The sequence below is a fragment of the Haplochromis burtoni genome, unplaced genomic scaffold (assembly GCF_018398535.1).
Source record: "Haplochromis burtoni strain Fernald_Lab_line unplaced genomic scaffold, NCSU_Asbu1 Contig_435, whole genome shotgun sequence".
NCBI lineage: Eukaryota > Metazoa > Chordata > Actinopteri > Cichliformes > Cichlidae > Haplochromis > Haplochromis burtoni.
In genome coordinates this window covers 399,688-422,172 of record NW_024582796.1, presented here as the reverse complement: position 1 = coordinate 422,172, position 22,485 = coordinate 399,688, and the positions used below count along the sequence as shown (strand labels likewise).

Genomic DNA, 22,485 nt, shown 5'->3' with positions numbered 1-22,485 from the left:
GAAAGAGTCCACAGGCCTCAGTTAGCATGATAAAGGCCATCACAGTTAGAAAAAGCCTCTACTCTCTAAAAAGAACAAAGCAGCACACCTTAGGATTGCAACACTGGATACGAACAAACCACAAGACCTCCTGAACAGTTTTCTTTGGAAATACAAGACCAAAGTGGAGATGTTTGGCTGTAATGCATGCACATGGTGCCATGTTTGGAGAAAATCAAACACAATATATAAGCACAAATGGTGATGACAGGAGATGATTTGAGCTTGTTTTGCAGCCCAGGTTCTGAGACTGTGTGGTCATTTAGTGGATCTTGAATTCCTCCCAAAGGATTCTGGAGTCCAGTGTGAGGCCACATGTCCTAAAAACTCAACAATGATCCCAGGCAAAGCAGCAATAAAATGATGTAGAGCACTGACTTGAGCATAGTACATTAGGTTTATGTGACTTATTTGTTGTTAGTGGTGTCAGAGACATTAAAAGGACTTTTCTTGTAATACTGAATAATGACACTCAGTTAACTGAAAACAGACGTGTTACTGTACTTTGCCATCTTGACTTTCTCCCACTTGTTTTCCATTTCCGGCAGCAATGAATTTGCATATTACTTTGAAGTAAAGGCAAGACTTCAACAAAGCCAAATCTTTGCCGTTTCTCAAACTATTATTTTTCATGTTCACTGGGACTGCGTGTACATTTTATTATCAATCAGCACAGAAAACTGCGTGATTCACTGTGCGGTCGACACACTGCCGGCTCATTTCTGCAGTCTTGCTTCTGTAATCTGCAGGCAGTAATTATATATGTAGACAGGAACTGGGAAACTGTTACAGACGTTGGCATGGTTGCCATGGAAACACACAATCATGTTAGATTATTTTCAGGTACTGCTGTGATAATGGCATAAGCATGCCTGCTCGAGAGGCTGACTTGAAGAGACGGACAAAGGAGCGGTCGACGGCCGATGAAAAAAGTGAATCGGTTGAAGTTTTCTGAATGGCTTCTGTGAGAAGGTTTTTAGTTTAATGTTGTTGTGTTTGTTCAACCTGCTGGGTTCAGTCCCCCCCTTATCTTAGGCTGCCATATGACTGCCACTACAGTGAGCCAAGAGGAAAACCTCATTCCTTCCATTCATAAACCCCCCTCCCTGCCCTTCTAATTTAGGACTAATATAATTAAAGGCCCGCTAGTAGTCAGGTGCATGTGTGGCATTCAATCACATGCAGATTTGTGGCAGATTTGAGCTGGTCAGTAGAGCCACGGCGTAGCTTTAGATAGTGGAAATGCCAAGCAGTGTGTGGAACATCCTGAGGGACAGACCATTATATTTATAGAGGCTCACGACTTGACCTTCACTGCACATTGAGTATCAGCCATTTTAGTGCCGCTCCTGTAGATACTGAATACAGCATAATGGATCTCAGCTGCACTGCAGTTAGTTAGCTTCAACTTCATCTTTGGCTTGTTAGAGGCTATATCTAATAATAGCTCTCTGCAATTCCATACTGTGGAGGGACTCTGTCAATACACAGACTCTGCATTCACTGCTTTTCTAGCACACAGCGAGTTGCTGCTTTTCTGAAGGAAATGCTCTGTGACATTACAGTTTTGCAGAGAAATAAAATGCTTGCCATTTGGATAAGATTTTGAACTGTGAGGTGAAATTCAACAGCGAGTCATTGCATAAATTGCTCTGTTGTGTAAGCTTTGCATTAAGGGGAGGACCTCTGTGAAACATGTCTTAGCCACAGCAAGCACAGCTGGTGCAAGCCCAAAGCCAAGGACTCCTATTCATAGAAGCCTCCAGTTGTTCTCACCCAAGAGCAAAGAGTGAAACCGAGGAGGACGAGGAGGAGGAGGTGGGTCAAAGCGGGGTGTAGTATCTGAAGTTCTGTAAATTATATTGTGTCGAAAGGCCAAATTTTTCACACAAATGGCTGAGGCGGGGTGATCATAAATCAGTTCAAAAGCACGGAAAGACCTCGTTTGATGTGCTTGATGGCAAAACCTGCAGCTTCAAACGAATGTTATGACACATTTTATCAGATGGTTCGGCCTCTATGCAAAGGTAATTTCACAGTAAAATTCAAGTCGAATTCAAATGTTTGTCATGTGTTTTAAAGGACACTGTTTTAATCTATATTCATGTATGATTTTGATTGCAAAAGTCAATCCGACATGTTAAAAATAGACGAGAAAGTACAAAGTAACACAGCAGTAGTTATCTGGGTACAATGTGCCACATTTTGTTATCTAACAATAAGGCAAAAAAGGATGTAAAAGGTGACTAGTAACATTATATGCCAATACTGGAGTCATTTTCAAATCTTTAACCCTTTGTTTACAGGAATTTGTGGACTAACCTGATCAGGAAACATCACAGGCAATTATTTAATTATAATCAACAGGCTTATGTGTAACAGGGTTACATGCAAACAGTAAATACATTAAACTGTAGTTGTAACTGCTACGTTAATAGAATTAAGCAATTAGTCTTTCTTCTCTTGTTTTGCAAAATTAAAGCTCAGACTATAACAATGCAGCCCAAGAGACACTAATTCTTACTGAATCTTGCTCAGAGGAAGTCTTTAAGATTCACTGCAGAGTTGATGCATTAATGCAAAGGCTCCAAATGGCACCAACTAAACTCGCACATGTGATTCACAAGATGAGGTTCGCAGCTGCACATAATCTGCAGTATTGTCCTAGTTTTTTTTTTCCTTTTTTGCCGCGTTAATGACACCCCTCATCACGACTCTCTCCATTCACAAAGCAAATCCTGTCGTGACGGGAAGAACTGGCTCTGAACGGGGCTTGTGGGTGTCTCAGAATTCAGAGAACATGTCTAATTTTTGCAGCAGCCTCGCAGCCAGCCACATTCATTGAGTTCCTCTCCGTATGCACACGCTGAATAGGATCACGCTGTAGGAGATGTACATTCAGAGCTCGCTGCACCATATGATTAGAGTCTTTCAGCCGAGCGCTTTTGCATTTCTTCCTACCGACTGTCCGACGCATTTTACATAGATAATAATAGTTAATGAATATGTGTACCTGAATGAATTTGAGCTGTGAGGGATGGGTGATGCTTTAGCTCTTTGGATCATGACAGCCTCGCTCCCCACTTTGTGTGCGGAGTGTGCGAAGCGCACGGAGAGACGAGAGGGAGAGGGAGAGGAAAAGCGCCCTTAAACGTGGGCTGTTGTGTATCCCTCTCTGGGCCCCTTTGCTATTTTTGTGCCTGGGTCCGCACGTCACGCTTGGGTATTTTCTCTGGTGACTAGCTCGCATCAATAGATCTTCTAATGTACATCCAGTCGGCCAGCAGCTTCGCGACTGATGGGACTTTTACCTCGCTCGTTTCTTTCATATTTCGCCACCCGGACATGAGGAGAATGGAGAGACGGACTATGCAGTATGAGGAATGTCACATGTGACTGCCGATATGGGACAGGGGACTATTCAAATGTCAGGTTTGTATGAGGATTATATTTGATATGTGAATGCCAGCTGCTGTGTGTGTGCTGTGTGTCACTCCGATCACAGTGAGAGAGCTGCTGGTTCATTCTGCATGCTGTCGTAGAGGACTTTAAAGCCAACCGTCTCCTTATGATATTTATGGATTTGTTGTCAGCGTGAGACTTCAAGCCCCATTCCCTTTAATGGCCAACTTGGCCCCTAATGATGTAATGCAGCGGCATAACGATGCTCTCCCGTAGCTCACCGTGCTCCCTTGTGTGTGAAGGGATGTGCCCAGCGAATGTGCGGTTCAGATAAATGTCTCCACAGAGTCGTTTCTCCATCCATGCGGACATACTGTACCACAGTCAGCCCACAGTCATCCCGAAGCACACCTACTGCCACCCACCTGCCTCCTGTTGTTGCACGTCATTGCTGCTGTGTCACATATTTTCGTTTAGGTTAGCGCTTGTTGCCAGGAGTGAGAGGAATTTGGCTTTCAAAGGTGCGCTGGCCCACTCTTTTTTTGGAAAAGTCTGAATGCGTTCAGAGACTTGTCAATGAGACTCTGAATGTGATGGCTCTGTTTCCTCCCTGTCGTGCTCAGTTCAAAGGTATGCATTGTTTCTGAGGGTCTTATCTCATTGTCACTCTGCACCTATATTCCCCTCTTCCCTCCTCTGGTGGCTCACAGAGGATGGAAACTAAGCAATGAGGTCAGATCGACCTTGAAAGGGAGCTCCCTACCAGGCCTCTGAATTTTTGTTACCCCCAGGCACCCTCCAGCTTAGTTTACCTCTCTAAACCTCCCCGTTGAAACATGGATCATTCCAATCCAAAGCTGCCCCTCCACCTCCTCCCCTCCTCACCATCCTTCATATGCATTCATTATTTTTCCTGTATGTGGAGGAAGCGTTCAAATCTGTCTGACAGCAGAGACTCCAAAGATGAGCTCAAAGAGGGGAATGGGCATTTGGATAAGAACACAAAAGGTAGATTATCATCTTTACCGCTGCTTTCGAGCGTTTCTCGGCATCTCAAGAGTCACCTTGGATTCATATCCTCTGTTTTTTTATGCTTGAGCAGCGTGGTGGTGTGCTAACAAAGAAAGAAAGGGAGTGAGAGAAAGAGAGTGAGAGTCGAAGAATGTCCTAATTAAAGGGAACTCAGAGGGTTTGTACCAGATAAAATTACATAACGTCGTTAGGGAGGACACAGCATTTGATACTGAGAAGATGAAACTGACGTGCCCTCAGATGGCCATCCATCCCCACGGTATGAAGTGAAAGTGTAACCAGTTCACTTCAGCCACAGGCATCATGATGTTTCTCGCTTGAGTCCTGCATGTTTACCTACAGTGAAGAGTGTGGTCCTGTGCGGCTCACTGTGGAGACGGACACTAGTGACTCAGATAGGTTGGAAGCCTTGAATCCCACTGGAGGTGATATGAAATGATACTGGATTTAGATAAAAGGCTTTAAAGGTGCGGGCGGACTCATTACACTTCATTGCCATTGATTTAAGACTATCGACTGGCATGCTTCAGCACACATACCAGATTTCAAAAAATGCTTACTTCCAATAACAGTCTTGTCTTCTGTTCTTCGGTTCAGTCTAGTTTTTATTCCCATAATTGCCAATAATGTCGACCACGGCTGAACAAGTGAGTTTAAAACTGAATTTATTAATTCACTTTGACCTGTTGTAACACCCAGTGGCAACCTATACAATGTAGCTTTGTGTTATGAGCCATACAAATAGATTAATTTTTACAAACTACATCATGTTACCTTTCAGATTAATTTTAATACATTGCAGTTATTTTTAAAATTTTTCCAAAAAGATTAAAATTTGATCAAAAGCCGAACACTACCTCTAACTCGGGATGGGGTGATGGTGACCCGGTGCATAAATGTTTGAATAAAAGTGACATTCCACATTACGGTACTGGCTTGTTTCCCCATGAGGACATCATTTGACAACCTCACCTGTGCCCTTAATGATCAGTTTTGACACTTCAGTATATATCAGTAAATATGTGGTTTGGTAGATACATGGGCAGAGACCACCTTCACTCACCCAGTGATTTTGTTCCATAAGGAGGCCTGAAATATGACAGAAACCACTCAGGTCTGAAGGGACCTTCGAGGGTTACTCCTAGTAGGCTTTCAAGCGGCAAAGAGTTAAATACCTCTTCATATGCACATTCACAGAGCTTCAGAAAAGTAGGTGCCAGGGTTTACCTTGGTAAAGAGACCCAGCTTTTCCATTCCTGCTGTGATGGAGCTCATTATGAATTTTATACTCCAGTTTTATTAGGAGGACTTTTGGGAAACAGCCTTGAATAGCTCTCAATTTCAAGCGCAGACACACACACACACACACACACAGACTTTCCTGCCTCATTTATTTTGTCACGATAATCTTCGTGCATATTTATGTGGTCCTAGTTCATGTTATTGCATCCTAACGACTCTTTCTTATTTCTTTCAGATGACCCTTCCCTGCAATTCACATGTATGTTAATATTACTAAAGTTACATAACAGTTATTGTCCTTGAAAATCGATCGCAAAGGAAGTGACACTGGATTCATGGAGTCACTTGAAACTACTGCAGGGGTAAAAAGCTCCACTGAGGGTCAGGACAGAAATGCTGCACAGAAAAAATGCACATTGGAGGTTGCACAGAGTAGGCGGAGACCACCAGTCGAATTGGAAGCCAAAGGGTGGCACCAAAAACTAGAAGAAGCTCAAAGCAAAGATACATGTGGTTTCAAAGAAATGTCTGACTCAGGGAAATCACTGCAATTAGAAGATCAGCACCCTCAAGCTCAGTCCACAAGCCATCCAGACTATGAGGTATCTTCATACCCACTACAGTCCGCAAAGCAGTTTTCTAGTGGCAGACAGAAAGCTTCTACACAGTCCCCAGCACCCACATCTCACAGGAAGTCCCCCAGCTCACCTGAAGTCCAACAACAATGTTCAAATTCAGGGATGGATCCACTTACAGAAACGGTGTGCAAGGTGGAACAGAAACCACAAAAGCCTGGGAAGTATGTTTGCGATTACTGCGGAAGGGCATGTGCCAAACCCAGCGTGCTTAAGAAACATATTCGCTCGCACACAGGGGAACGACCCTACCCATGTGTTCCCTGTGGGTTCTCCTTCAAAACCAAGAGTAATTTGTACAAACACAGAAAGTCTCATGCTCACTCAGTCAAAGCTGGAACGGTGCCATTCTCAGAACTCGGTTCGTACAATGCCAATACAGACCAAGGGTCTTTTGAAGGGGAAGGAGAGCTATTCTCTGATGCTGAGCAAAGCACAGACACGGACGAGGACACTCTTAATGACCCGCTGCTGCTGCTGGACTCTCCAATGGAGGGATCAGATAACACTGCTGTAAAAGTACTAAATCTCATTGCTCAGAAAAAGGGAGCCACGTCAATGTCAGCTCAGGATGGTTCATCCCAACCCCAAGAAATCAATGCACCTTCTGCTGCTGCCGAGGCTAGTCGTGCAATTCAATCTTGCACAATCAAACAGAGGCTGGCACTCCGGCTGTCTGAAAAAAGAAGCAGTGACTCTGACCACAATCTGTCCCTCCCAAGTCAGTCTAGCAAGGGCAGCACGGACTCTGGGTACTTCTCTCGCTCTGAGAGTGCTGAGCACCAGACTGGCCCTCCGAACACTAACGCAAAGTCCTACCAAGAAATTATGTTTGGAAAGTGTTATCGGCCAAGCCCTAAGCAGGCTACAGCTTTTGCGGCTTGTAGCACAGACACGAGTGAATATACCGGCAAACGCTCAGAGAAAGGCGTCTCCCGTGTTTTCACGCAAGAAAAAGACACAGTTGAGTCAATCAAAATAAACACAAAATCGTTCACAAGGGAAGAGGTAAAAGAACCCCTATTAGATGCTGGCTCTGATGTGGGGCCTCTGATTAGAAGCAACTCAATGCCAACATCCTCGGCAGTCTGTCTGACTATGCCTCAAGCACTCAGAGGCAGTCACTCGTTTGATGAGAGAACAAGCACCGGCGGCATGAGGAGACTCAGGCGGCAAGCCGCTTTCGAACTATCCGCGCAAGATGGCCATACTGACACTGACAGTCACGGAAAGATTAGTGAGAGTGGCATTTCACCCTCAGGACTGGAAATGGAAAGCTACCCTTCTGTGGTGCCTAGTATGAGCCATCAGAGGCATGCGATGGAACTGGCAACGCGCAAGCGTCGGAAGGAAAAAAGGGAAGAGGAGGATTTGTCGGGTCAATATGAAGGCCATCATGAACCGTGTGAGGAGATGTTTGATTCAAGCAAGGACTATGATGTAAAACAAGGCGCACTGGGCATTATGGCTTTACGGAAAGGCCATTCACAGATGGACAGGTGTGACATGGACATATCGGTGTGCCCTGAAGTGTCTGCTCGAAAAAACTTAGGGAATGTAATTTCAGTTATCCAGCACACAAACTCAATAAACAGGCCTTACTCTGAACATTCAGAATCTTACAAATATCAAGCTATGGAGGCCTCTGAATCATATGAGATGGAGCGAAGTGACAGTAGATTAAGGGAGTCGGTTCAATTGGGGCCCAAGCTCGTGCGGCAGTCTAACATACAAGTCCCAGAAATTAGAGTCACAGTAGAGCCTGACAGTCCAGAAAAAGCTCCTGAGGTGCAGGTGAAGGAGCCAGAGAAGCACGTGGAGGAGTTTCAGTGGCCTCAAAGGAGTGAAACTTTAGCACAATTCCCTCCAGAAAAACTCCCTCCAAAGAAAAAAAGGCTACGCTTAGCTGATATTGAGCACTCCTCTGGTGAATCTAGCTTTGAGTCGGCCTGCACTAGCCTGTCCCGCAGCCCCAGTCAAGACAGCAACTTATCTTACAGCTCCACCTTATCGTTTGACAGGGAAGAGAGCTTGAAGTCAGTCTCTCCCGCCAGGCAGGATGAATTTGGCAAACCATTAGAGTTGTTAGCTGTGCCAGGGAGTGGGCACTCCCTCTCAGTGCTCAACCAGCGTCAACAACATGAAATGAGACGCTCCTCCTCAGAGCAGGCGCCGTGTAACTTGCGCAAGGAGTTCCCAGAGTTGCGCAGCATATCATTTGACTATGGCAGTCTTTCTCCAACATCCAAAGTTAGACACGTGGACATAAACTCTGTGAAGGAGAGAAGGAGGGGAAACTTAGTGCGACAGGAGTCACTGAATATGGATAGTGAAGTAACATCACAAGTGTTTCCACAGTATCTCAGCAGCATCTCCCCTTCATTCACTGCCGCCACTATCCTGCCGCAGACTTTGCCAATATTCTCAGCTGGGAGTACATTTCCTCAGCTTGCACATCCGAGCCTGATGGTTCCCGTAAGAATTCAGACTCATGTTCCATCCTACGGTAGTATCACATACACTTCAGTGTCGCAGATTTTTGACAATCACTATGACAGTGTTAGCTCCACTACGTCCACCCTTCAGAGTCAGAGTTCAAGAATTTCTGTGAATCTCGATTCTCATAACATATCGGCTCATACAAAACCACCTACAACACACACCCTCAATGTTGAGGCCCTTGATTTGTCCTCAGCCAAGCTCAAGACAGGCATCCCTCTCTCTCTGACCTCCAGAACCATCTCAACCACTAATGCCTCCAGTGGTGGCGCAAACAAACGGATGCTATCCCCTGCCAGCAGCCTGGACCTATTCATGGAGGTCAAGCAGCAAAAGCGTGTGAAAGAGGAGAGAATGTTTGGGCAGATTGTAGAGGAACTGAGTGCGGTGGAGTTGGGAAAATGTAATTTGAGTGAAGAGAAGGGGCACAGGTCAGTGATGCAGGGTGCACCAACACTTCATGCTCAGAATGACTCACGCAGGAGTAAATTTATCACACTTCAGCAAAAAGAGGCCGAGGCCACGGACCACGGCGCGGAGTCAGTTATGGAAAGCAGCTCCCTGGATGCAAGCTCGCCTCCTTACGCCATGATATCAGTCAGTGAAGTGAAAGAAGCTGGCACGGAGAAACGAGTGCAGATGGATATAGTGGCACAGCTGGTAACCAGTCAAGACATCCTGATGTCAGACTCCGAGCATTCAGGACTGTTATCTCAGTTTCCAAGTCTTCGCACGACGACAGGTGTGAGCTGGTGTTATCTCAATTACACCACGCCGAGCTGCTCTCACAGCACCGCCCCTTTCTCATCTGTGTACGCCACCTGGCGTGTGAGTTCCCATAACCCGAACCCTCTTGAAGTGAGCACCAACTCTGCTCTGGCTTTGCTGCAGTCCAGACAGAGGGGAGACAAGGTTATATACACCATGGCTGCCATGTGCCAGCCTGGTACTGGGAAACTGGTCTCATCACTCATCCTGTGGAGGCAGACCATGGAACAGGTAAGAAAATAATCCTGTCTTTTCTATGAAAGGCGTACTGGTGTTTTAAACACCTGTTGAGATACTGAATTAAAGCCTTATTTATTGTACCTCTTATATCAGTAATCACTGATATAATCAGAAATAATTATGAGAAGATAACTGTTTAAAATGCAGAAAGTTTTAAGGACCTTAATACCCAGAATTTGGCAAACTGCACACTTTAATCAACCGACAGAAGGTTTCCTTGGAAAGATCCTGGAACGAGCATTTGCTTGGTGCTGATAATGATATTTAACTATGAATCGCCAAATGGTCTTGATTTTAAAAAATACGTCTTGAAGATGAAAATACCAGACATTATAATTATATTAAGGTCATTATTAAGTCCAAATCTTGGTACTTTTCTCCACTGTGCTCAGTGGATAAAAAGCATCAATTTAACGTTAAGATCAGAGTTACCTGTGCTGGGTTTTTCCCCAGCAGTGGCATAGTTCATGTTTGCAAAACATGCTGTGTAATGCCATGTGTGACATACAATATTGGTGGGATCGCGTTGCACTGTCGATATGGTGTCCACTTAAAAAGGATGTTAACACAATGTTTGTTCATCTGATTCAGCTGCAGAGGAAACCGGAGCCCAAAGAGGTGGACGTCACCTACGGGAAGAAGGTGAAAGACATCAGCTGCAGAGTGAAAACTGCCAAGGAAGAGTGGAAAGAGAGGGAGGCTGCCACAACCCAGACTGTGCCAACACGAATTAAGATCTTTGAAGGAGGGTCAGTCGAGATATTATTTACCATTACACTCGTCACTTCTGCTGACTGCATATGCAGCGTATATATTAGAGTGCTAGTATGTGAAGTATCTGTTGGCCCACGCTCTTTTTGCAGTTTACGACTGTGCTTTTTTTGCATTTCTTTATTAGAAATGAATCTCTCTCTTTCAGGTACAAATCCAATGAAGACTATGTATATGTTAGAGGTCGAGGCCGGGGTAAATACATATGTGAGGAGTGTGGTATTCGCTGTAAGAAGCCAAGCATGCTGAAAAAACATATCAGGACCCATACGGATGTGCGGCCGTATATCTGCAGGGTTTGCAACTTTGCTTTTAAAACTAAAGGTAAGCATTTTTTTCCCTTACAGAGTAGTGAGTTATCGTAGCTGTAGCAGTGATAAAAAAAAGCTGTTAGATTAACTTTTTTTTAAGCATCTGAAATGTACGAAAGTTCAGTTTCTGTTGTGTTTAATTTCAACAAATTTGCCTTATTTCTGCAGGAAACCTAACTAAACACATGAAGTCAAAAGCGCACATGAAGAAGTGTCTTGAACTGGGAGTGTCAGTGACGATGGATGAGACAGAGATACAGGAACATGGTAAGACTGGGATGTATGTAAGTGTTGTAGATATGCCCAGCTGTCACTGCAACAAATCCAGATAAACTAATGTGTTTCTCATTTCAAGTGGACGACATGCAACAAAAGTCCAAGACAGAGGTGGCTGCGACGACCAAACATCAGTTCTCAGACGCCGAGGACTCCGACGGCATGGATGAAGAAGCTGATGAAATCGATGAAGATGACGATGAGGACGATGAATACGAGGGTGATTCCACTCCGAAGTTACATTCAAGAAGCACGAGTCCTCAGCCGTGTGGAGTTACCTCTCTGTCAGTTACAGCCACTGCTGCCATCCACGGCTGCTCCCTCACATCTCTGCCCGGAGTCGATGTCAGTCAGCAACCCTCCGGCAGACGTACGAGCTTGGATCATCGTCCTGTTCTTGCAAACGACCAGAGAGAGAAATCCGTGGATGAAGACTCTCTGACCATGCTGTCTCCAGATCACAGCAGCTTCCTTTTTGACCCTTATTCATCTTGTCTACTCTCTCCTGGCTGGGAGTCTCCCATCAGGGAGCCCTCCCCTTCACGTTTACGTTACCCGTCCCCAAGGAGGGAGCTTTCGCCACGTGGTCGCTCCTCTCCCAGATGGGATACCTCTCCATTGAGGCCCAGTTCACCTAGCTTCACACCCATCCAGCATCCCTCCCCGGTCTCAATTGAACGGCCCATGTCTCCCGGCATAGAGCTGGCTGGAAAGCGGGAATCCTCAGTCAGAGGCAGGCAGAGGGTTGTGTTAAGAGCCGTTTCACCACGCAGAGGTTCACACCAACATAAAGGCAGCGGTGACAAAACCAGACACCAAGCAAAGATGGAGATGGCTCAGTACCAAGGAGCCTTTGAAATGGAGATGGTAAGTAGCACAGTGTATTCTGCAGCCAGTTCAAGTGTAACACAAACAAAGAGCTTTTAAGGACTTATTGTTAATCTGTTCAAGTGTATAGAACAGCATCTAAAAATTATTTTGTTAAATTTTGATGAATCTGGGTACATGTAGATGGACCGTGTGTGGTGTAAAAACAAAAATATTTTCATACACTGTATTTAAGAATTTTTTCAGAAATGTTATATTCTTGTCTACTAGTGTATCTAACTCAAACAACATAAGATATTAATCTAGGCACAGTTAAAATGGTAACTATGTTTAAAATTATAGCTTAGCAAACAAGCATGCTAACTCTTGCTAGCAGGTGGCGTGTCGAGTCCATCGCCATTTTTTCTTTTGGGACAGTTTTTTTTTTTTTGCCTTAATTTAGTCATTTTCAAGTCAGTAAATACTTAGCTTGTAAAGCACAACTGTTGTCTAGCTAATGTTGTGCTATCATGACCTGGCATTGTATGGTCGATACTAGTGTTTCAGCAGATTAGACACTTGCTACAGTTAGCGCACCCTGATCTTTAGCATTTGTTACCAATAGTGAAGACTATTCTCCCCTAATGCCCTAGTCACACAGGCTATCCCCCAACTGTTGCTGAACGTTGCTGGCAGTTGCTTTTAAGTTGATTACAAAAGTCTGATTCAACCAGGCCAAGAGGGTAGTCAATTACCCAATGGTAATGACCAGTTGCCTCAGAAAACTGTGTACCCCACAAATGGTTGGCGACTGGTTGCTGGCAGTTGCTAGTGTGAAACTTATGATGCTATGCCACAAACTTTCTTGTGATTGCTTTTAGCGTTAGCAGGTTGTGCATAATTAGCATGGAAGATGACAACTTAGGTGCAAAACTCTCAAAAAACTTGTCAAGAAGCAGTGAAGCGGTGAAGAATGTGACTCAAACTGTAAATACAAACAGGGAGGTTTTTGGTGCATCACCTTTTTTGCGACTGTTTTCATCTAGCGACAGCCAGCAACCACTCACCAAGACTCAAAATGATTACACATTTTCCCCTAGCAACCAGTGTATATTTCAGCATGGAATTAGCTATTTGTGTTTCACTAGTTAAAAGAAAAGCACACATACATTTTCTTTTTCTTGCACTGAAAGAACAAGTAGTAGAATATTCTGTTGGCAGAGAAGTTTTTTCTTCTCTGAGTGCTTTCATTTTTCAACATTCACATTACTTCATGATTTCTAACTAAGATATTTTCACATGAGAAATTATCTTGGCGATGCTGAAATTGCCGCTAATTCTGCCAATGTGTCGTTCCAGGATCAAAGGAGCAGCTTGGCTTCCAGTCTGCCTGGTGCTGCCAGTTCTCATCATCAGAACATCCTCAGCCACCTCCCTCTTCACTCCCAGCAGCAGGCCCACAGTTTGCTCCCCGTTGTTCCTGTTGGCGGGCTCCAGATATTACACTCCCCGCCTTCCTCCAGCACTGATGTCAGCCCCTCTGTGGCGCCAAGCCCCCAAAGCAGCGAAGGCCAATGTTGCAGCAGCAGGGAGGGATCTGTCCTCAGTCCTGAGACAGAAGGAGAGGACATCAGAGGCCACGGCCAGCTGTCCTGCCATGAGGCCGCTCAGGAGAAAAGCCTCGACCCCGAAGTCGGAGACAGCGGACAAGAGGAGAATGTACAGACCTGCTTGAAAGCCATCGCCTCGCTGAAGATTACCACAGAAGACCCTCATTAGAACCGTCATTGTCTGTTTTCTCGGGTTGATCAAGGAAAAGACACCTCCCTGCTACACCTGCGACCTTGTCACCTTCTGCCCTTTAGGCACATGACCTCATCTTTATCCCATTAGAGGCAATATAATAACACTTCCTCTGGTCTTGCACATACCCGAGACATCTTCTTAAGTGGATAATATGAGTGGAGGTCATATCTTTTCAGTGAAGAAGAAGGCCACCGCATCTGATGAGCTCTTCTCTTCAAAGGCTTTTTGGAAAACTTGGACGAGCAGCAGGGTGTTTTTTGCGTTAATGGGTTCAGGTGCAATACGGAAAGATATTCTGCTAATATGCCTTTGTCTGACATAGTAGTTTGCGTACAATTGCACATAAATTATATTTATGAATTCTGTACAAATGTCCTTAACATATACTCCTTCTTAGATACATACAAACAGTGTATTTTACTGTGTGTACTTTGAAAATAGACTGTTGTTTATGTAATCATATCAAGGTGTGATGCAGTAGTGCAGTAAATAAAGACTATTTATAAGGGGAAAAGTATGTGTATTATGAAACAGTCTGACCAAATTTTAAGTAGACGCTTCTTGTGCAGTTTGGTGCTTCTGATCAAGCAGCGAGGGTCTGTGCCTTTATTTTGCGTTTCTTCATTTCTTTATCAGAGCGAGAACTACGGAAAGCAGTCGAGGTACTCTTTATTTTGTTCAGAGGACAGCTTTTTCTTTCTCGCCCCGTCGGCTTTATTTATGTGAAACAAGCTTTAAAGAAACAAAAAAAAGTTTCCTATGTTGCAAATTTTCTTAATGTTGTGGTTTTTATCTTGGTAAAAATGCATGGGATTTGCTATTGCACAACAATAGAGGAGGTAATTATGTAATTATGAATACTGTAAGATGTATTTATATATTAGAACGTAAGCACTTATTGATACTGGTAAATATTTGACTACTATTTATATGGTATATCTGTACTTATGCAGCAGTGATGCAGTTATGCAGTGAGCTACGCTGGCATTGCTTTTGATCTCATGTCGTCTCTACAGTTTTTTTTCTTGCTTATACAGATGACCATGAGCATTTTATGAGTTTTAAAGATGCACTTTCATCCTTTTACCTTTGATGTTTTAACTGACTCGGTCAGTGGAGGAAATGGGGGAGTAAAACACAGTTTGTTCTCTTGTGATTTTTGACACATTCCAGTTGTTTTTTTTCTTTTCTCATTGTGTAAAACACGTTGCACACAAATCCAAGGGGCTACAATGATCAGTCAATAGTACATTTTCTTGCATTTCAAGTGTAACTGGATGAATCAATATAAGTAATGACGTTATAAGCATGACTATTACTGTGCTTCAGCTCACAATGTAAGTAATCATTCACCAAATGCATTACTTCTTCTCTGTATATATATATATGTGTATTTTTATGATTTAAACTATTTTTGCAGTGTTGAATTCTGAAAACTTTTTATGTGGATTGTTTATATCTCTTTAAGAGGTAAAATGTCTGCAGCTGATGTAATGGCAGAGGTTTAATGAGGCTGATTGCTAACACAGCGTGTCTCATCTTTTTAAAAAAAAATGTACTCACATCTTTAAGTGATTATCCGTTTTTGAGACTTCGAAATTTAAAAACACAACAACACTTTGTTCACTCATGTTTACATAAAAGATTTATAGGTGCACTGCTTTAATTTTGTGTTTTCCTTTCTGAAGGTGTATGTAGCTTTGATTTCACGGTTGTGTATTTTCATTTGTTGTGCACATAGCTCATAAAATGTGAAGGGAAAGTGAAGCCTTTTATTTGCTTTAGCATACATTATGTATTCAGATTGTGTTTTGTGTTTTTTTTTAATTGTGTATTCATATATACTGAACTGCATTGTGCCTCTCATGTCTATGGAAATCCTGTAAAACACACAGAGGACAAATCATTTTACCTCTAAGCTAAGATTTTTTCGAGGAGGGAAAAAACAACCTCAGTAGCCAATCTGTTGTTTAGCTATTTGCATCAAATCTGGCTAGTCAGGACGGAGTGCCTCTTTTATGCTATGAGGAATTTATTGTTTGGTGCTCTACTTTTTCAGATTAAATTCAAAATTGTTTTAAAAGAATATAATTCTAACCCAAAAATGTGTGTCGCAGCTTATTTCACGGCTTCCGTACCTTTCCTCCTGCATTATTCACCGCTGTTTAAATTAGAGCTCGCACGAGAAGGTTTTCAGATGAAATCGCTCACATTTTATCTTCAGGGTACAGTGAAAAATTGGAGAATCTCCAACCAGTGACATCCTCTGGTGAAGAATTATTACTGCAGTCATAACACGGGAGAGGAAAAATAAATGAACGCTTCCAAAAATAGCTCTCACCTTGTGACTAATATTGAACCACATTCGCACACACTTTGTTGTGTATCAGCAGCATTTGCGGTGCACTTTACTGCATGTGTGAAGCATGTATAAGCAAGGAAATGAGAAAATCACATTTTTTCGGCCACTCTTCTCTGGGTCGGGGGAGGAGGTCTGTTCTAATTCTGGCCAATCACAGAGACACATAAGGTTTTTTCCCCCCTGTCTCCTGCTCAGTCACCAGGCTTGTCAGGCCCATTTGTTAGAATAATTATATGGCTGTTAACAGCAACCTTGCCTAAAATAAAACGAGTGCTGCATTGGTTCAAAGACACCACATAAAATGGCTGCTAAAGATTTTACCAGAAGATTTATTGTATTCATACATTGTTAGCGTGAACACAGGTGCTTCTTGGGGTAAATTCCCGTTAAGATTACAATCAGAGGAGGCCCGTGGGTTGTTTTTAATAGAGGTGTGCTGTGGAGTATCTCTGTACTCCCTCTCTCTGTTCAGAGTGAGCTGTGCTCCTCTGGTTTATTTTGAGGTGGTCTTATCACAGCTGTTGTAGCTGGTGGCAGCCTGTCCAAGCCCCTCGACACTCTTCCTTTTCTCCCTCTGGCCCTTGGTCCTGGTAAGACCCTGTTTGCTCCTTGCCCTGCTTCTTCAGGGATATTTAGGCTTTAATAGTTTAAAAGGTTAACTCTTGTGCTTGGGATGTGTTTCAAAACGTCTTCTTTAACGTACTAATGAGTGCCTCTCTGAATTTGATGGATGCAATCTTCGCCAAGTTTGTTAGAGGCGAGAAGCTCTTGACGGCAGTGAGGCTAGTCTAGTCTGTGAATGCGTTTAGTAATATTTATGTTAAAGTAAAGTAATGGCTCACTAAAGCCACAGTGTTACATACACTGTGTTAAAGGTAACTTTAACCTCCTAGAAATATACTGCGTGCCGACGGGGGTTGCTTATGTAACATTTGTGTTTTTATTGAATATTAATAGTTGAAAAACAAGACTTTACTGCGCACAACCACTGACATCAATAAGAGTGGATAATAAATAAATAAATAACGTGCCCATATTAAGAAGTTCTTAAAATAGCCTGTGGATCTGGAACAGGTGCCATGTGCTCAGCTTGTGAAAGCACAGGCAGCGTGAAGGCTGCACTAATTTTTATGCACATAAACAGGCTCTGGCTGCAAGCCCGTACAACGCAAGATAAACGCAAGGACTCGATAGGGGATTATATTTATTATTCACTAATGAGCTTTAGTATTACTTTAAGTGATTATTGTTTTTGTCGTAAAAATGGCAGATTTTCCAATGTCTGCCTGTCTTAACAGTAAATATAAGATGGTCTCAAAACCAAGAAAAACTCGGGCCACCATTCATTTTTCAATTTTGCAAAAAATTGAAAAAATGAGTGCGTTGATTTACTGAAACGTGTCAAGATACACGGAAACAAAGAATTAAAAACAACGTTTGTACCATTATTCTTCAGCAGGAGTCTGAACTCTTAGTTTCTTTAACTACTCCTCTGGAATTTTTCTCCATCCTCATTGAAGGATGCAAATGCATCAAATGAAGGTCTACATACATCTCTCAGGTCCTGTGTCAGGTCTTTGCCGGACGTTTTCCTATTTCTAAGAAAATGACTCTCCTGGAGATATTTTTGTAGGCCTAGCACTTCTTTTGCCCTCCACCTGTCCAGTTTACTCAGAATTTTAAGTAAAAACTACTCGGCATGCTGAGATATGTTTTCAGCTAACAGCTCTTTGTCAATCACCTTATTGGTGTAAAGCTTATTGTCAAATTATTGTGTTATCTTTGGCTTTTTTTAAAAATAGATTCGACGTAAGAAATGAGAACAAATTATGTGTTTTTGTGACAGGGTGCTAGTAACAAAGGGCCTAAAGATACAAATTAAAATCGATCTGTTCAAAGTTGTTTATTACAGTATATGTAAACACATTTGTTCACCCCTTGAGTCTTTCTTATACTTAAATGATTCTTGGGTCAGTTTTAAGTTGCTTAACAAACAACCCAATGAACGAAAAAGCAGCCAATGTCCAAAGAACTTGATGGTAGTGTTGAAGTTTGAGTCCATTTTTCTGCCGAGCCTTTACAGCAGGGTTACAGAGTTTTTACAGTCTTTTACCAAAGAATTATGTGTGTCTATTTACAAAAAATAATAATATCTGTTGATGTGTTGGGTCAGCCAATTCACTGAAAGACATTTACTTACTGTCTCTGTATGAAAATCAGGTGTGATTATTTATCTTGCTTCTCCTTTTCTTAATGGTTAACCATAACGCTGTGTTGCTGTACTGGAGAACATGAATGAAAAAGTCAATTGTGACATCATTGTAAAGACCTGTGCTTTTTCTACTATGACAAAAAGTTCTGCAGAGATGAAGGTCTGTGCTGGAAATTCTCAAATCTGATTTGAGTTCATCAGATTTCTGATTGATTAATCAGTAAAATTAAGCTTCAAATAGCAAAGCTGGAATAACTAGGACCAAAATGGACACTCAGCGTGACTTTGGTTTTCTCCATGTTTACTACTTCACTAAACAGGAAAACATGAGTCTATCCTAAGCCTAATCCTTAGCCTCTTACACATGTACGGATTCCATTACAGAACCAACCATCTCCCTTTTGGAACTACCTCAGAAAAATGGAGGCTTGTCAGGAGAGTAAACGCTCACCCACGAGTCCTGAAGCATCGCCAGCCGAGGATCACCACATTGACCTGACAGAGGACCTGGGCCAACAGCTGGAGGACATCATTAGCACCTACCAGGCTGCCGAGATTCCAGCTGAGCCAGAGGACATGGAGGAGGTCACAGCCGTCAAAGAGGCAGAGACCCGCAAGGACCAGAAAATGGAGAAGAAGATGCTGAAAAATCTAGGTGTTGTGTGTGGTTTTGAAAAAACAAACAAAAAAACAGTTTTAGTGATTTTATCTGAGGTGGGTTTGATTCAGTGAAGTCAGCAAAAGTCCAGGTTGTACTGAAAGTGATTGGTGTGTGATAGCAGAGCCGTAACGTGTGTAAATGCATCCATCTGCAACAGAGAGGGAGGTAAAATAGTATTTCCAAATGCCGTTTATAGTTTGTGTCATTCAGCTGCCAAGATGATTTTTCACAAGATGGACCAGCAGAGTTCTTGAAGTCCCAGAAAATCATCCAACAATAATTTCTGTATCAGTCTGTTTAAAACTGGCTTTATGGCAATGATTGATTTTTAAGGTTAAATTCTGTATGGCTGCTCAGGGAAGGAAGCTATGCTGTTGATGCAAAGTCTGAACAAACTCGATTCTCCGGAAGAGAAACTGCAGGCCATCATCAAGAAGCATGCCGAGCTGGTGAGTGGATAAAACAAAGGTGAAGAGAGCAAAAAAATAAAATATATAGTAGCTCTCATCAAAGCTATGGTTTGTTTCTAGAGAAAAGATATAATCACTATTATGGGGCACTGTGTGTGTGCTTTTGCAGCTGGAGGAGCATCGCAGTGATCAGAAGCAGATGAAAGTTCTCCAGAAGAAGCTTCTCCAAGTGATGAAGGAGAAGGACCAGCTGCAGGGCGAGCACAGCCGTGCAGTGCTGGCTCGCAGCAAACTGGAGGGGCTCTGCAGAGAGCTGCAAAGACATAACAAGACTTTAAAGGTAGCTCAACTCCAGACATCACTGCTTGAACAGTGTCTAATCAGTGATGCCGAAATCGCCATTTGCTGTTGAGCTATGGTGCCAGGTGGTCCCAGCATATTTTGTGCTCTACAGGATATGACATCACTGGCACTGAAAATCTGCTGCCATGTCAAAGCTCAAAGTTTGACCTATTCCACTGCCACCCTCACAACTCCTGTTGTGAAGCCAAGTGTTGTTCAAAACAGCAGAACTTTAGCGATGATCCCTGATCAAATATGCATGTTTTTGCTTGCAGTGTAGCACGTTTTAGTCAAGATTGTTTTGGTGTGAGCTGCTCAGTTTTAGAGCTTTTTGATGCTTTAGCAACTATCACCTTTATAACAATCATAAGAACTGTGCAGACAACACTGCAGTTCAGTTTAAAGGGTTTGCATTCTCTCTTTTATAAGTTTAACATCATGGATGCTTCCTCTTGTACAGTGATACAGTTCCTTCATGAGCTTCCTGCATGGCTGCTGGCTGGAGCAATAGCAAATTATATAAGTCAGTGGTGGTGCACAAGACAAACAAAACGGTTGAGCATTCATATCCATCTTGCAGTGCAGGTTTTAAAGCTAACACCCATGCTTGAATCGCAGGAGGAGACCCTGCAGAGGTGCAGAGAGGATGACCTAAAGAGGAAAGAGATCACGACCCATTTCCAGGGCACGCTCAGTGAGATTCAGGCTCAAATTGAGGAACACAGCAGCCGCAACACCAAACTGTGTCAGGAGAACGGCGCTCTTGCAGAAAAACTGAAGGGACTCATTTCACAATACGACCAGCGAGAGGCGGTATGGATCCTGCTACACTGTGAACACACACGGACACTCGCATAACATAACAGCAAAGCCAATTTGTACTCCCAGTCTACATGCATTATTAAAACTGGATAAACTGCACTTGTGTAAACCTTCTCACATCTGTGCCCATGAATTATTTGCAGATTTCTCCCAGGTCTTACATTTATTAGTTACACTATTTCAGTTTTATGTAGCCAAAGGCTCCCAGAGCGAGAAATGAAACAGCTTTCTCTGTGAAAACGACTCATAAATCCACCTGAATGTCTTCCAGAACCTGGAAAAGGTTTTCAAGCACAGAGACCTGAAAGAAAAGCTGCTGGAAACCAAACTCGCGCAGGCAAACATGCTGCTGAAGGAAGCAGAGGAGAAGCATAAGCTGGAAAAAGACCATGTACGTTTTTTCGTTGTGCATTTTAATAAAAGATTTGTTGTAATAATCCCCTAATGCTCATTTTTCTTTACCATTTCAAAATCACACAGCTGCTGAAACAGGCAGCGGAATATAAACTGCAAGTGAAGGTCATGAAGGAGCAAGAGATCGATATGAAGGCCCAGGTATGGTATCAGGGCATCATGGGCAAAATTGGATCATTTTTCTACCTCCCTGGAGAAAAGTATAATGTTTTGTTACCATTCTTCCTCAGCTTGATATGTACTCCAAGAAGTTTGATGAATTCCAGGGCACGGTAACAAAGAGTACCAGTGTCTACAGCAGCTTCAAACAGGACATGGACAAAGTAAGTTTGGTTTTACAGAATATTTGAAGTCGGCTTCAGGAGATTAAATTATTGAGTTTTTCTGCAAAAAGATGATGACAAAGATGACAAAAATACAAATGAGAGGAAAGAATCCCATGAGCCTTTCAGTAACACTTCAAAAACTGACAAACCTTATAATCCTACACTTGCTCAGTTGCAGCTATTTTTAGAAGATACTTTGATTGTCTGCAGCATAACATGATTTTTTTTGTTGTTGTTGTGCAGATGGCCAAGAAAATGAAAAAGCTGGAGAAAGAGTGCCAGTCATGGAAGACTCGCTTTGATGGCTGCAATAAGAATCTTATTGACATGGTGGCAGATGTAAGAATTTTTTGTTGTTGTTTTAATTCATTAATACCCTCATACATAGATCGATTTTTAAAAAAAATATGACCCACCAGGGAAAAAATTCAGTTTACCATAGGAAATTTTATACAATATGTTAAAAATATTTTTTACAGAAAGCAATCAAGGAAAAGGAGTTTGAGCTTCTCACCATCAAAAACCAGAAGCTTGAGAATCTGTGCAGGGCTTTGCAGGAAGAAAGGAAGAGTCTATATGCAAAGGTGCATGGAACTGGCAGTCAACCAGAGGACAAGTCTGCTGATCCATCAGAGAAGGGGGGCTCTGAGAAGACACCTGAAGACCCAAATGAGAATCAGCCCATCCAGAATACTGCAGCACCTGCCCCTACCGGGACACCAACGCTCACAAGTCCGCTCACCGAGGAACTGGCTACACTGAAGGCTGAACAAGCCCTTCTGAAAGAGGTCGCCAGTTCTTTCACAATCTCTCACATTGCCCCTACAGAAACAGGCACAAGTCAATCACATGAACCCACCAAGGAGCCAGAGGAGAACCACATAGAGCAGAGCGAACACCAGGAAGTCCACGAAGATGGATACCAACAACAGAGAGATTTGGAAATGGAGTCAGTTGATTAATGTTGAAATCACTGTGAAAAGAAACCATGGTCATGTGAGATTCTTAGCAATAAAAATAAAAATGCTACATCTGTGTTGAGTGTCTGATCCTAGTGTAAAGACATTTAAAAGTGGGTTTATTTTAGTATGCAAATCTCCACCTATAA

At 42.8% G+C, this 22,485-nt stretch overlaps 2 protein-coding genes across 3 annotated transcripts; both read left to right on the top strand.

Annotated features, from left to right (window-relative positions):
• The first annotated feature begins 2,599 nt into the window (after nucleotides 1–2,599).
• Nucleotides 2,600–16,780, top strand: hivep2b (HIVEP zinc finger 2b). 2 transcript variants are annotated; one of them, XM_005946068.3, is made up of 7 exons: nucleotides 2,600–3,471; nucleotides 5,951–9,848; nucleotides 10,449–10,606; nucleotides 10,777–10,952; nucleotides 11,108–11,206; nucleotides 11,295–12,082; nucleotides 13,382–16,780. In XM_005946068.3, the coding sequence occupies exons 2-7, from the start codon at nucleotides 6,051–6,053 to the stop codon at nucleotides 13,799–13,801; spliced, it is 5,439 nt and encodes a 1,812-aa protein (XP_005946130.1). In that variant the 5' UTR covers nucleotides 2,600–3,471; nucleotides 5,951–6,050; the 3' UTR covers nucleotides 13,802–16,780. The 2 variants fall into 2 exon arrangements, with proteins under 2 accessions (XP_005946130.1, XP_042069282.1); XM_042213348.1 differs by having other exon boundaries at nucleotides 2,600–4,449.
• On the top strand, nucleotides 16,692–22,406 carry txlnbb (taxilin beta b). Its single transcript, XM_005946067.3, has 10 exons — nucleotides 16,692–16,780; nucleotides 18,787–19,057; nucleotides 19,421–19,512; nucleotides 19,643–19,813; nucleotides 20,434–20,628; nucleotides 20,909–21,028; nucleotides 21,118–21,192; nucleotides 21,282–21,374; nucleotides 21,621–21,716; nucleotides 21,857–22,406. Exons 2-10 carry the CDS (start codon nucleotides 18,823–18,825, stop codon nucleotides 22,337–22,339), a joined length of 1,560 nt encoding a protein of 519 aa, XP_005946129.1. The 5' UTR covers nucleotides 16,692–16,780; nucleotides 18,787–18,822; the 3' UTR covers nucleotides 22,340–22,406.
• The last annotated feature ends 79 nt before the right edge of the window (nucleotides 22,407–22,485 follow it).